The sequence below is a fragment of the Elgaria multicarinata genome, chromosome 1 (assembly GCF_023053635.1).
Source record: "Elgaria multicarinata webbii isolate HBS135686 ecotype San Diego chromosome 1, rElgMul1.1.pri, whole genome shotgun sequence".
In the NCBI taxonomy this organism is placed as follows: domain Eukaryota; kingdom Metazoa; phylum Chordata; class Lepidosauria; order Squamata; family Anguidae; genus Elgaria; species Elgaria multicarinata.
This window is the reverse complement of record NC_086171.1, coordinates 26,011,809-26,027,787: the sequence shown is the minus strand read 5'-3', so window position 1 is coordinate 26,027,787 and position 15,979 is coordinate 26,011,809. Positions and strand designations below refer to the sequence as shown.

At 38.4% G+C, this 15,979-nt stretch overlaps 1 protein-coding gene across 1 annotated transcript in view; it reads left to right on the top strand.

Annotated features, from left to right (window-relative positions):
* Positions 1-15,979, top strand: part of MPP7 (MAGUK p55 scaffold protein 7) — a 112,847-nt gene that overhangs the window by 69,307 nt on the left and 27,561 nt on the right. The window contains exons 6-11 of the mRNA XM_063125098.1: positions 4,471-4,602; positions 8,218-8,299; positions 9,609-9,694; positions 10,757-10,831; positions 11,021-11,217; positions 11,754-11,818. Coding sequence (XP_062981168.1) covers positions 4,471-4,602; positions 8,218-8,299; positions 9,609-9,694; positions 10,757-10,831; positions 11,021-11,217; positions 11,754-11,818 — 637 coding nt within the window. The remainder of the gene's footprint in view (positions 1-4,470; positions 4,603-8,217; positions 8,300-9,608; positions 9,695-10,756; positions 10,832-11,020; positions 11,218-11,753; positions 11,819-15,979) is intronic.

Genomic DNA, 15,979 nt, shown 5'->3' with positions numbered 1-15,979 from the left:
CTGCTGCAAGCTATTGAATCATAAGGTGTACTTACTTTTTCACACATGGTTTCTCCATTTTGGCTTTATTTCTGTTAAATAAATCATGACACGGTGTAATATGTCATATGTTGTTGTTCATCTGAGGTCTTCATCTCAGTCTTCTCCCCAAAGTAGGTCTATGACCCCCCTGGAAAAAGTGAAGCAGAAGTTGAGGGGGCAGGATTACAGTTTGAGATTGATAAACAAATGGTCAAAGAACACCTAATTTCCTTGAATGAGTTTAAATCTCCAGGGCCCGATGAACTGCATCCTAGAGTAATGAAGGAGCTAGCGGAAGAACTCTCAGAACCTTTGTCTATTATCTTTGCAAAATCATGGAAGACGGGTGAGGTGCCGGACGACTGGAGGAGGGCTAATGTTGTCCCTATCTTCAAAAAGGGCAAAAAGGAGGAACCTGGGAACTACAGAGCAGTCAGTCTGACATCCATCCCTGGGAAAATTCTGGAGCAGATTATAAAGAAGTCAGTTTGTAAACACCTTGAAATCAATGCGGTGATCACTAGAAGCCAACATGGATTTGTCAAGAACAAGTCCTGTCAGACAAATTTGATCTCATTTTTTGATAAGGTAACCTCCCTTGTGGACCGTGGGAATGCAGTGGACGTCATATACCTTGACTTCAGCAAAGCTTTTGACAAAGTACCACATGACATTCTGATTAACAAACTAGCTAAAAGTGGGCTAGATGGAACAACTATTAGGTGGATTCACAGTTGGCTACAGAATCGGACTCAAAGAGTATTTATCAATGGAACCTTTTCAAACTGGGGAGAGGCAACAAGTGGGGTACCGCAGGGCTCAGTCCTGGGCCCAGTGCTCTTCAACATTTTTATTAATGATTTGGACGAGGAGGTGCAGGGAACACTGATCAAATTTGCAGATGACACAAAATTGGGTGGGATAGCTAATACCCTGGAAGACAGAAACAAACTTCAAAGTGATCTTGATAGGCTGGAGTGCTGGGCTGAAAACAACAGGATGAAATTTAATAGGGATAAATGCCAAGTTCTACATTTAGGAAATAGAAACCAAAGGCACAGTTACAAGATGGGGGATACTTGGCTCAGCAATACTACAAACGAGAAGGATCTTGGAATTGTTGTAGATCGCAAGCTGAATATGAGCCAACAATGTGATATGGCTGCAAGAAAGGCAAATGCTATTTTGGGCTGCGTTAATAGAAGTATAGCTTCCAAATCACGTGAGGTCCTGGTTCCTCTCTATTCGGCCCTGGTTAGGCCTCATCTAGAGTATTGTGTCCAGTTCTGGGCTCCACAATTCAAGTAGGACGCAGACAAGCTGGAGCGTGTTCAGAGGAGGGCAAACAGGAGGATCAGGGGTCTGGAAACAAAGCCCTATGAAGAGAGACTGAAAGAACTGGGCATGTTTAGCCTGGAGAAGAGAAGATTGAGGGGAGACATGATAGCACTCTTCAAATACTTAAAAGGTTGTCACCCAGAGGAGGGCCAGGATCTCTTCTCGATCCTCCCAGAGTGCAGGACACGGAATAACGGGCTCAAGTTAAAGGAAGCCAGATTCCAGCTGGACATCAGGAAAAACTTCTTGACTGTTAGAGCAGTGCGACAATGGAATCAGTTACCTAGGGAGGTTGTGGGCTCTCCCACACTAGAGGCATTCAAGAGGCAACTGGACAAGCATCTGTCGGGGATGCTTTAGGGTGGATTCCTGCATTGAGCAGGGGGTTGGACTCGATGGCCTTGTAGGCCCCTTCCAACTCTGCTATTCTATGATTCTATGATATTTACCTAATTTTAGACCTGCTAAGGAACAGATGATTGTTATTATGTCCTGATATGTAAAACCATACAATTCCAAGAGGGTGTACTTTCTTTTTCACACAACTGTAAGTCTGGATCCAATGCAGTATCTCTTTTCAACTTGACAATGCCTTTTCAGATTCATCTGATGAATCCATTGTTGCTGAGTTACAGTTGTGTGGTGATAGTTATGACCTTGTTTAGATTGGTTCTGGTTTTTGAATTGTAGGCACAGTTTTTTTGTAAGTTCTGAAATAAGTGGAAATTACTCCAAATTAAGTGGGCTTCGGCACAAGATGCAAGTTGTGAAATAGCAATAACAATAAATGTATTTATGTAAAAAAAAAAGTTCCATGTGTGTCTATGGTTATGAATGGGCAGGCCAGTGGTTAGTCTTTTGAAGTAGTAACAGGGCTGGTGTGTACCTGTATGGAAATTGGCATGGGTGTAGCTAATGTGGCAGTTGATTTTTGCATCAGTCTTTCCAGCATCAGTGTTCAAAGAAGTGCTGCCTTCTTTGATTAGGAATGCATTTCAGTTAGTTCGCTTTCCTCCATTATATAAAATAGAAGGTGTTGTATGAGGTGAGGTAAAATGTTCTAATCTGTCTCCATTTGGCACATGAATTGCTTTTCTGCCTGGGGGGAAAACCTAAGCTTCTTATGTCATGTTTGTTTATGCATAAATAGCTGGGCACTCTTTGGGTCTCAGATTGCTATGAGTGAATTTGAAAATCAGTGCACATAAATCAAGCAACAGGTCTTTCTTTTTAAAAACTGTGTAAAGCTGAAAAACAACAAATCAAATATCCTATTTCAAATCATTCTGGAAGGAAAAACAAAATGGCTTAAGTTTTTTTTATATATAAATAAAACATACAAGAGAAAAACTAACCATATGCTGTGTGCAGATTATGTATGCGGAGCAGTAATAGCAATTTCTCCTTTATTGCTTTATTCCTGTCAGCAAATATTTTTGACTCATTTGCATTTTTATTCAAGTTTCAAATTTCATAGTAGTGAGTAGATTTTAAAAGAATTATATGCAACTGTACCACTTATATTTATAATGTTTTAGGTACACAGTGGGCTGGTTCACATGACACAACAGCTCATCATGGGTTATTTAACTCCCAATGAGCTGTACAAAGTGCCTGCCACCATTTTGAATAAACAATCCTCACAACCCTACAACAAGCTGAATGCTCTACAAAGGTTGTTTAACCCTCACATAATCCCCAGTGACTGGGTTCAGATGACACAGCAACAACGCAATCAAATGCCCCCATATTTAAATCACACCTTGCATTAAATAACCTACACTGTGGCTTAAATAACCTACAGTGAGCTGCGGCATGTCATATCATTAGTGTGCCTGCAGCGCTCAAGAATAGCTTTCCCAACCTGGTGCCCTACAGATGTTTCGACTACAAGTCCCAGCATTCTTGACCATTGGCCATGCTGGCTGGGACTAATAGAAGTTGAAGTGCAAAACACCAGAAGAGCACCATTCTGGGGAAGGCTGCTTTACAGTACTGTCATCTAGATTTTTTTTTAAAGAGATCAAGTAATTAAGAAACAAAAATATTTGAATTTTAAAAATACATTTTTAAAAAACAACCCTAGTTTTTATTCTTCTAACGAAATCGAAAACTGAATTGGGAAAACTGGGGAAAGAGGTGCCACCTGGAAGAATATTAATACTTCAGCCAGAAGACATGAAGTGGCTGCATAGTTGTATGGACTTAAGAATAACTCAACCCAAAATGTATTTGGATGATCGTGGTGAGGGAAGAAGCCATGATGGCTTGTCCCCCACCCCCCATGCCTACTATGCACATGACTGCCATTTGCATTATTTTCTGCATTGCAGCACAGGTTGGCATGTTGTCCGAACCCGGCAATGGAGGTGTAGGGTGGGTATGAAGTCAACCCCACTGCACGAAGGGAGAAGCCACTAGGGCTCCCCCTCCGTATCGTGATTGTATTGTAAAGTGAAGGTTAATCAATGCCTTTATCTGAAAAATATTGTACCACAATGAGACATAGCAAGGGATTTCTCAGTATTCATTTCCAGCCAGATCATGTCTAAGAACTTAGTTGAATGTCAATATTTATATTTAGGCAGTATAGGGATTTGAATCATAACTAAATATGAAGCATGTTTACATTAATGAATCATACACAGAACTGTAGCTAAAACAAAATAACCTTTCTAAAGCTCCCTATGTGAATATGGTCTTACTTAGATTGTGAATCCTGAAATATAGAAAAAAAATCCAATAGCATCCTATAAAAAGGAGTCCTTTAAACTCTATGGAAGCAGAGTTATATCACATATTTTACTTCTTTATCCCAAAATGATTTCAGGATGTGTTGCACCATCTTTTCAGGTGGCAGTAGCTTGCTCCAACAATAACTTTAGCAATAAAATACTTCACTGTGTACTATCCATACTGCCACTTAAGGACTAAAGTATTTACTCTTTCTAGGCTTAGAAGAGCATTTAACAACAAAGCATTGCTGGTCAAGTGCAAATCCTACAGCAATAAGAGAAAACAACAGTAGTGATGATAGTAAACTGATAGTGCAAACTCCAATTTTTATGCTTTTCAATTGACAATGACTTTTTGTTAATTTGGGTTTTGTAGGCATTGCTTTCTGTGCATGACACTGTTGCTCAAAAAAACTATGATCCAGTATTGCCTCCCATGCCTGATGATATTGATGATGATGAAGACTCTGTGAAAATAATCAGACTTGTAAAAAATAGAGAACCACTGGTAAGTTTTTGGGTTGTTTTGTTTCAGTAATAGAATTATATCTGACACTCAAAAATATGAGCCAGTGGCATTACACAATTTTGTACAAACTAAATAATGTGTTCCATCCAAAACCTGATGAATTTTGCAGTAGGTCCCATTGAAATCAGTATAACAATTTAGTCATATTTTAAGAGCTATTGGTTTCAGTTGAAACTGAGTGCAACTAACCTAGCCTGAATCCAGCCCTATGCAATTTTTATTTTGAATCTTCATGTTCAAAGTATAGTGGGTTAACTTCATGACTCGTTTGAGATTTTAATCTGATGCTTGTTTGATGTAGCCAACATGCTATTCCGTAGCAGCTAAAGGATGGAAGTACACTTGTGAAATGCATGCTTAAGATTTTTTGTTTGTATTGTAGATATTTATTATGTTTGTTGTTATTTATATTATATTATTCATGAGTCAATAGAACTTTTAAAAACTTGTCTAGATTAGCCTTTCAGATGAATATCTGCATAACTGGAATAGTGAGTAAGGTTCAAATTTAAAGTTGCTTAAGTCATATGATTCAAAAGTAAAGTTCAAGTACAGGTATAATTGCATACCAGCAAGGCGAGTTCATATAAATCAAGGTGAGTTAAAGCAAGGTTTATATCACCAAGAAAAAAGGCTAATTTAAATAAAGTTTCCAGTTTTCTAATACATTTTCATTTATTTTCTAAACAAGCATGCATACTGATTGGTCACTATAACAAGAAAAGCATATCTATTTGCAGCTAAATGTAGCCTTTTTACTACTGAAGAACTTAATCCACAACTTCTGGTCATGTACTTTGCTCTACTAAATTTATATCTACTTAGTGGAGCAATTTTGAATTTATTAATTTAGGTCAGTGGTTCCCAAAGTGGGCGGTACCGGCCCCTTGGGGGCGGTGGGATTGCATAAGGGGGTGTTAAGAAGCAGGGGGCGCTAAGAGGCAAAGAGGCGGCAGGGGGGCGCTCGAGGTCTTTTCCGAGAAGTGCCTCTCCAGAAGGTCTTAAAACTCAGGGACATTTTTATGGGAGAAGGTAGTTTGGTCCCAAGCCATATAGGGGAAGAATCCACACATGTATTAATACCGTTTAAGAAGAGTCCTTTTAACAGTGATTTGAAATATTTCAAAAGCACCAAAATGCTAATGAAGAGACATACCCTGCTTGGTGTGCCCCGCCCCGCCGGCTGCAAAACAGAGGCGTTTGCTCTCTTTTCCCTCCCTCCCTTGGCAAGCCTGCGGCGGGCGCTTCCCATTTAAAGGGGCCGTGCGCAGGGGGCACTGGGCATGAGTTGTGGAACCAAGGCGGCGGCTACCTGAAAAAGTTTGGGAACCACTGATTTAGGTGATTCTGTCTTCTGCACATGTAAGGGCATCATGATCTTAATGACTAAGTACGTTAGTAACAGCGTTACAGGACAGAAATTTGTTCTTCCAATTGATGATTAATGTCTCTGGTGTTTGGTTGACAGTCTACATAGTCATAATTTGCCCAATAATACAGTAAGGGTGAAATCCTGTGCATGTTTAGACAGAAGAAAGTCCTACATGGCTGGCTGGGGAATGCTGGGATTTGTAGGACTTTTTTCTGTCTAAATCAGTTAAATCCTACATTGGTCAAGTAAAATTCTCTTTGCACAACAGGAGTTTCCCTCCCCCTTATCCCACATGCAACCCACTACACACCCCAAAAGCAAATATAGGTCAGGTGAAAAGGAAATTGAAAGGAAGACTCAAGAGGATTAAATCGCTTCAAAATGCTGGGAGATTACTCAAAACCACAATTCTAGAAGCTAAACTAAAATGTATATCACTGGTTAGGAAAGGTAGCATGAAGTCCAGGAGGTCACCAGCATGGTTAATGAACAATGTTAAGGTAGGTATTAGAGAAAAGAGGGCTTCTTTCAGAAAATGGAAGTGTTGCCCAAGTGAACAAAACAAAAGGAAGCACAAGCTTGCACAAATGCGATACAAGCAGACAATAAGAATTTTTTTTAAAACCAAGGAAGAGATCTTGAGGTTGTGGTAGTGAGCTTGATGAAAACAACAACCCATTGTGCAGCTGGTATAAAAAAGGCAAACTCCATGTTAGGCATAATTAGAAAAGGAATTAAGAAAAAAACTGGCAATATACAAATCTATGGTACAACCATACTTGGAACGTTGTGTTCACCACACTTAAAAAGAGATATTGTAGAGCTGGAACAGAAAATGTCAACTAAAATTACCATGGGGTTGGAGCACCTCCCATATTAGCCCCCCTGCTACCGATCTGGCATCTCTGTCATTCCTGGCAGCCTTCAAGCCTTTTGTTGCCTTTCCCAGAAGTAAATTGATACTTGAGACAACATGCTAGAGTGATACCAATTAAAATATAAAACCAAAACTACATGTGAACATAAAGCCATCATGCCTGAGCTTGTCAGTAATAGGAGGTATAAATGACAGTCATGTGGACAAGATACGGAGAGGTTGGGAAAGCTATGTTTGGGATTGGAAAAGGGACATGCTGAAGAGAAACTGGTGAATAGGATCAGTGGTGTGTGATACAGATAAATGATAGGGTCAGAAGGAGATGGGAGAAAGAATTAATGGAAAGGGAATGGTTAAAGGGATGTAACTTTGGGATTTGAGGGGGCAGGGTAAGTGACCTGCAGGGAATAGAGATCAAGGGAAGAAATGCTTAGAAATGATCTGTCCTTCTAAGAGGACTGATGTGAGTTGGGCTTTGAAGTTCAGTTTCCATTTCTAACCCTACTGTGTTGCCACAAGTCACTGGAAAGAAGGCTCAGTGGTAGTAATTTCTGGTGTGAACTAAAGTTGTAACTCATTCCAGTAAGCCTCCACACTAGCCGTCGACTACATACGTCTTTATTCATGCTGCAGTTGTCTTGAAGTACCTGTTTTCTAATTGTAAAAACAGTTACAGTATTGTAAGATATATCCCACTTTTTAAACACTGAATCTTCCTCATGTGTTTCCAAAGCAGTACAGCAATGTCAAATCATATTCAAGGTCACTTTTTATGCCTAAGAAAACTCTCCCAAGATTTTCCAAGACTCCTTGGCCCAAACAGCAATTACTTCAGTGGGATGAGATCAGTGTGATAGAGCACATGCTTTGCATGTAGAAGATCCCAGGTTTGAACCCTGGCTTCCCCAGGTAGGGTGAGGAAAGATTCCTACCTGAAACCCTGGAGAGCTGCTGCCAGTCAGTGTTGACAGTTCTGGGCTAGATGGACCAATGATCTGACTAAGTATAAGGTGGCTTCCTATGTTCCCTTAAGAGTAAATAATGCAGGAGATGTGGAAAACTCTATGTGTGTGTGTGTGTGTGTGTGTGTGTGTGCACATGAATTGAAAAAAGAGGCCTCTTTCACTCCTTTCTGTGTAGTGTTCAAGATTTTCACTGATGCAGGAGTTGAGCACATCACAAATTCTTTAACACCTGGGGAATTTAGAGAATTCCTGACACCTTAATTAAGAGTTGGCGTATGGAGTATAGCAACCTCTTAAAGTTACTGAAATGCTGCTTGTGGAAAATTATTCAGTGCAATCCACCACTTCATTTATAGCAATGTTTCCATTTCTTTTTAAAGGGGGCTACTATTAAAAGGGACGAACATACTGGAGCTGTTATTGTGGCTCGAATAATGCGTGGAGGAGCTGCAGATAGAAGCGGTAATAAATTTTAAACTGTATGGTCACAGGTATTGATGACAAAATGGATTTTTAATTGTTTGAGCAAAAACAAGTAATTGCATCGTGATTTGCATTATCGCATTTAGACTGTTAAAACACACCAGTTTCTATCATGTATCAGATTATGAGTGTAATGTTGCAGCTTCAAAATTCTCATGTTAGTGAAATATTTTCAGAAACTGAACTAGGGGGCAAAGTCATATTCTCAGTGTGTGTGTATCTCAGTTACGCACTTTTGTGCACTTCAGGTTCCAATACTAAGCATCCTTTGAAAAACATAGGTAATGTTCTTCCCACCACCCCGATCTTCAAATTATTTACATCAGCATCTCAAATTATCATACATTCTGCAGAGATATTATTAATACCTATCTCAATTGTTTAGTAATAAAATAGCAGGAAAGAAAAATAAAATTGTAGTTTAGACATCTAAAAGAGCAATGCTATGCTCCTAGAGACCATAGCATTTTTTTTTCAAATTCCCCCTCCCAAAGCTGTAGACACTGCTACAACTTTGAGAGGGAGATGATATATAAAGATCCAATCTGTCCCCCACCCCATCACAGCTGCCGTAGATAGAATGGTAGTGCTTGCTTTCCAAGATTGCAAACGTGGCCTTGGATGACTTTGTAGAAGTTTTTTAAATGGATGTTTCATTGGGAGAGGAGAGGAGAGGCCAGGATACGAAAAATCCTCTCCAGCCCCAGACCAGCTCTGGCAGCGTGCCTCTTCTAGACGGCTCAGAGGCCTGCCTAGAGGAAAATTTACAAAAAGGAGCCTGGCAGAGCATTCTATACTCAGAAGCCTTTAAGATCTGAAGCTTCCTTCTGATGGGCAGCTCTGCTTTTTAAAAAATATATCAAAGGATGGATATGTTGGAGAAGTTTACTAAAAGTCAGCTACTCTACATTGTATCCAGTGCTGCTGTTCACAAATGGCATGACTGCTTCATTTTTAGGGGAAGATTATCCTTTTTCCTCAGCTCCTGTACCAAAGTCCACCTCATTCAGAAGCACCCACCCACCCCGGAGATGCTTTTTAGGGGGTTCTGAAGGATTCTAGGGCTACAAATAAAGGGCAGCTAAGTTAGCTTCTGTGACTTCCCTTCCACCATCATGACATTGGATATAACCATGTGGATATGGGTATGCATATACACATGCAGTAGCCCTTGCTATATAGTTATAATTGTGGAGAAGAGAAGCACAGATCTTTTGATTTTTGTCAATACTATGTAGAAAACTTGAAAAATAAACATGGTTTGGCTATTAATATTTATGTTCCGTAGGTCTCATTCATGTTGGTGATGAACTTAAGGAAGTCAATGGAATTCCTGTATATGATAAAAAACCAGAAGAAATAATACAAATTCTGGTAGGTTATAAATGGAATATTTAATTGAAAAATGTAGAACAGTAATTTAAAAATAATATTTTGCTCTTGGAAAACTATATTCATGATTTTAATGATTTATTTTTGCTGGTTTTGTCTGAGATTTGTAGTACTTTTTTATATATAATAACCCCCCACCCAAAATCCACTCAGGACATCAGCATATAAAGGTGGAACATTTCCTGATGCTTAAAAAAAAGAGGAAGCTAATAGCATCAATATCCTGTTTTTATTTGCATAAAATCAACACTATGGACATGTTAGGATACTTCTCAGCATCCTAGCAAATAAATTAGTATGTGCTTATGAATACATTATTATTGGAGAGATCACAGTTGAAAGAATGTATTTTCTGCTATTGAGTTTGAACAAGTTGTGTATCCTTTGGTGGCAGCCAATCCTATATAAAGAGGACTCAGGATCCAAGGAATTGTGAAACTAGTTCTGTGAGACCAAAGGGGGCTCTAGAATCTTTTTATTCTTTGCTGGATTAGCATCCCTTATGCACACTACAAATTGTTCTTGAAGCTCCGTTCAGTTTCAAAAGCAGTTTGTCTTGAGGTCAGCCTTTTTAAAGGGGGGGGGCAGACATTATCACTGAACTAGACAAGACCTTCCAGTAATTCTGTAGTTCACAGCCTGACAGTTGAATTAAGTACTAGTGTTGGTTGTTGCTGTTCTGGTTTCTTAACATAATGGTAGTGTGTCCAGCAATTTCTTTCAGAATGTGTATAGTGTAATTGTGATACAAATCTGATGAACAGTTGCCATTTAATATGTAATAAAAAGATAGTGGGGCTATGCCACAGAAATCCAAACTTCACTAGAAGCAGAACTAATAATAATCATATGTAATTGATTGAAATTTGTCTGCTGTTAAACCAGAGGAAGAAAACCAGTATTTTATATATATAACCTGGGGCCAAATGATGTTGCTCACATCAGGTTAACTTCTAGCTGTACAAGTTGTGTTAACCCTGCCTACTCTCTTCATTTTGTTTATATTTTATTGAATGATTTAATTATTCTTCATATATATTTTAGTCCCAGTCTCAAGGAGCCATTACATTTAAAATTATACCCAGTATCAAAGAAGAAACCCCATCTAAAGAAGGCAAGGTAAGAAGTCATTTACTTTCAGTAAGGGCTCTTCATAAGATGACTAGCTGAAAAGTATTTTGTCTCCATATGTAAATACTTTTTGCAATGGTATTTTAACATATGTTGTTTGTATGCCAATAAGTAATAAAAAGGGAGACCTGGGGTTGTATTAAGACATTAATTATAAATAAGGCATTCTTCTTCCAGATCTTCATGAAAGCTCTGTTCGACTATGATCCCAGTGAGGATAAAGCAATTCCCTGTAAAGAAGCTGGACTTCCTTTCAGAAAAGGTGATATTCTTCAGATCATGAGCCAGGATGATGCAACCTGGTGGCAAGCCAAGCTTGAAGGTGATGCCAATCCCAGAGCAGGCTTAATTCCTTCAAAACATTTCCAGGAAAGGTGAGCTGTTACTGAGTTGATTTTGTCCCCCGATACTTAGAAAATGTGATCAGTATATGTTCAATATAATTGTTATGCCTGCACTTAAGGATTACAAGGTTGATAAAATGTCTTGTGATAAAATGTCTGAACTTAGTAAGTCAGCAGTTTGGATTTCCTTAATTGTCTGCTTACATTCATAATGACAAAACCTGATAGAATATTTATTGGTGATCTAGTTTGGAAGAAAAAAACATATGGAAAATAGTACATTGCTATCTGTATCTGTATTAATGTACTCTGTAGGAATAAAAACTGCAGCTGTGTTTGGAGAAACGCCCCCCCCCCCGCACACACACACACACACACACACACACACACACGCACACACACACGCACACATACACAAATAGACCCTAGGATTTAATTTTGGAGGGGTTGGATACACTGTATTGTTTAGTATTAGAAAAACTGATATGAAGTGTATGTTAATTCCTAAATAGAAATGAAAGTTAAGAGTTTGTGTTTCTTTTTCCCTTCTCCAAACCACCTTACAGGAGACTTGCATTAAGAAGATCAGATGCACAGGTTCAGCCTTTGAAAATTTCCAATAGAAAATCATGTAAGTATGTTACCATGCATTAGAAATCATACCCCCTTCACTGACATTTATAAATGGATTGCATTAGCATGATTAAGATGTGATGCTAATCATTGTCAACAGGCCTAAGCTTGTCATCTTGTAGGACAGCAAGTAATTTCTTTAAAGAAAAGAAATAATTTCCCCCCCCCCCCGCTAAAACCTGGCCTTTTGCAGAAGGCTTTCATTAGAGTGCAGAAAATAATAAAGGAAATACACCATCTATCTACTTATTGGAAGGTTGATTTTTAATGGCTCACTGGTGTTTATATTCAAGTTCATTTTTCCCCAGTTCAAACAATAACTTTTTAATTTAATCTCTATCTAAATTGCAAATAAAAGTTAAGTTTATGTAACATGTTGGGATAAATTGCTTCTCCTAGAATCATCCTATCAAATTTTGTGTTTCACTCATCATCTTCTTTTTTAGTTATACATGTTATTAAGAAATTATTATAACTTACTGACCTATGGCTACATTTCCACTATTCCTTCCCATGTCAGAATAAATAGATACACAATTCCTCCTCAAGTTCCTTCCTATTTCACTGAGTCAAACCTAATATGAAGTTCATGTGCCAATTGGGGGGCGGGGGAGAAGATTTATCCTGAAATTGTCTTCTGTTCATTACTTCCTCAAGTTCCTACTGTACCTCACCACCATCATCCTACTTTTGAGTCTGTTTAGAGCATATCAAGGAATTTGTGCCTGCAATATCTATTGGGCAAGATGGAGGAGGCAGTATCACATAGCCAGGGTTGGCTTAAAATGGCCATAACTTTTATTGGCTACATATGGAGTCAGATACTTTTTAAAATAAAATTCCCAAAATCCCTTATGTCCCTCCTTTTTGGGAAGCGAGGTGCCACAAACCCATGATTGGGGCATCATGCTGGCATATAAACTTTTTGCCATTTTTGTTAAATGCCTAATAAAAATTCTGCGAATCTTTCTAACTATAAAACTGGATGGGAAAGCTTGGTCCAAAACTCAGGCATTGAAAGAATTACTTTGCTGTAGAAAAATTAAGGCATGTGCATTAAATTATAAATAATAACATTATGCCATAGTACTCTGCTGTGCATCTTACTTAATCGAAATGATATTGAAACAAATTCTTCTGAAAAGAAGAGTACCTTCCTTTATGCAAGTCACTGAAGGGTTAATATGTCAACTGTCATGCAGTTCCTTGTTAAAGAGCCAGAAGTTTATCCTTCTATAGAACATTAATTTAAATGAAATTATTTTATCAGTATACTTGAAGTTGGACAGTGTAACAAAGTGGGTCTGTCTGTAAAGTTTTGGAAAACTAGAATTGAGAATTGTTTTTGAATTGCCTGCATGGAGATTAGACAGGTGGAGAATCCCAAAAATATGATGGCAGCTGGTGGGGTGGGATGGCAGCAGTGGTAGTTAGGAGAGTAAATTGAAATGATGGAAGAAGGAATTATAATAGGAAACAAAAAGAGAAAGGAGATTAAATGACTGGGTTTTCACAACACAACAACCCACCATGAGCAGCCAGCCATGGTGGGTTGTCATGTCATCCGAACCCAGCAGATCAATTTTATTATGAGATGCCAGGTTTGGCTACAGAGTCACTCAGCAAGAGCAGCTAAAATTCCATGCCACTCTTCACAATTTTGCTGGTGCCACCTCCAGCCTCCCTCACCATGGCTGCTCCTTCACTGATGTCCAAATGGCACTTTGGAGGGACCACCACTTGTTCACCAGCTTATTTTTTCTGGGGCTTTGAGAATACAAAAATAGGGTCAGGGTTTTAAAAAAACATTTTTCCCATTCCTTCAAAAGTGTGCCGGAACGCACTTTCACCTGTTGAACTTGTGTAGCCTTGTCCATTTCCTTGTAAGTTTCAGCTGTCAAAGGGAGCTTTGAAGTGAGAGAAATAGGTGCACAAAAATGGGGGGAGGGGACAATATCTCCCACTTGGCAATATAATCCTCTCACTTTTAAGTGTTGAACTGACACTAGTTAGTGTCCTCCTCCCATTCAACACTTCTTCGAATCTCCAGTAAGTTCAGAAAGGAGAGATATTGGCTCCCCACCTTTTTGGAGCAGTGACTGTGGGGCATACCATGGGTTGTTCAGCGAGCAAGCAATCCAACGTGTCTTATTTATAGCGTGGCTTAGCATGACATGTGAACCCACGCAATGAAGCAAAGAGGAGAGTGCTGTGTACTAAATGAGCTATATAAATTAATTATTTCTTAGATATTTAATCTTACCTTTCCCAAACTCTGAAGATAGGAAATAGCATAGAAAAGCTTTCAATAACTCTATCAAAATAAAATACAGATTAAAATATTATTTAAAACATTCCATATTGCTTTAATCCTGACCCTTAAGCAGTACTGGTAATGCTATAGTGGAGAAAAAGCCTAATTTTTAAAAAGGTAGGGAAGGGAAGGTTAATTGGATAATTAGAAAGACATATAGCAATGCAAAGAAATGAGGTAAAAAGAAGAAAGAATATTTAAGATTCTTATAGGCTTGCTGTTATAGATAAATCCATGTTCACAATTGGCCATGATACCATCATGCTAAATTGTCACAATCCTCTAGCATGCTGCAGTATTGCTATTGTTGCATGCCAATCCTATGTTAGGGGAGACAGATAGTTACTATTCTCAGAAAAGCCAGAAGAGTTGCAGTGGATTGAGCTGAAATGTGAGGAAGGCAGAGCTGAGAAAACAATATTTCCAAAGTCTTTTCAGGCACGGTGCCTCCTAGCAGTTGACTAACTCCATATGCTGTAATTCATGCGTGCATTTCTGTGACGTCTCAGCTGCACATTATCAGTTGGATATTTTCTCCTGAGAGAGTTGGTGATCATATAGTCCTTGTAACACTTCAGCTCAGTGGTGCTTTCTTTTTATAGTATGTTGTTCTAGATTTCATGTGCACTTACTTCAAAGAAGTAAAAACATTTGATGGTTTTGCCAGACCATTATTTACCAGAATTGTACGAATGTCAGAAATAAGTCCAGAATGCTCAGACTTTACAAATGATACATAAAACTAAAGTCCCTGTTACTTGCAATAGGCAAGGTATGATAGCATTAGTTCCACTTTCTTGGAAGCTTCTGTTTCTGGAAGACTCACTGTCAATACGGAGAGATTAGTGTAAAAGGAGATTGTTGATAAAGAATCTAAAATGTGGTCTCCATGGATAGCTTCCCACAGTAGCTTCCATGATTGCTGCAACTCCAAAAGTGCTGTTGCAATCAGAAAATTCTGGACTCCGAAATGTTGCATGGAATTGGGTCTGCGGTGGGGGGAAGCCAATGTATTTGTGAACTGCCTCTGTCTTTGACATATAGCATAAAATTTGGTTATGGCTGCACGAAATTGACAAAAGTTGTTACTCACATGGTATAATTTCTGCATGTATAAGTTCCACTGTTTAAATTGTCATGCAGTTGATGCCATGTGTCTTCAAAAGAGAACATCCACTTTCAGTAATCAAATCAATTATATTTATTCTGCATTGGGTAACATTAGCTAAAACAACCTCTTTCCAACAGAACTATGAATTTTGCCATAATTGCTTTTATATTTAAGATGTGATGTGTAGCCTCTAAAAAGAAATAATGTCTCATTCCAAGGGCTTAGAAGAATTTTTAATCTATAACTAGTGTTGGATAATGGATGTCAGGATTATATTAATCTAGCCTTAAGAAGTTTATACCCAGAAGAAAACTTAATTTTTTATTTTAAATATGAACTGCATTGTATTCTTATTTTCATTTTCAACACATGAGAAATAAGAAATACCAAACCACAGCCAAATTATATAGTTAGTTTTCATATTTATATCCTGTAATTTTGGCGTGTTGTTCATTCAAACAAGATGTAACTCATTTCACCAAATTTGGGTGATTTTTGAGAGGGAATTGTACACAATACCAATTTAATGTGATGGCCAAACACTGAAGTTAAGATATGTACCAGAGTTTTATAAATGGCTGCAATACTTCTATTATTCTACAAGCTGTTCACTCTTTCTGTGTGATAAAAGCAAGGCACTCTTTATACAGGTTTCCCTTTTGTCGGCAACCCTTATGCATTATCCCTGTTGATTCAAAGCTACAGTTTCCCCCAGCCTTGAATAAAACGGCCTC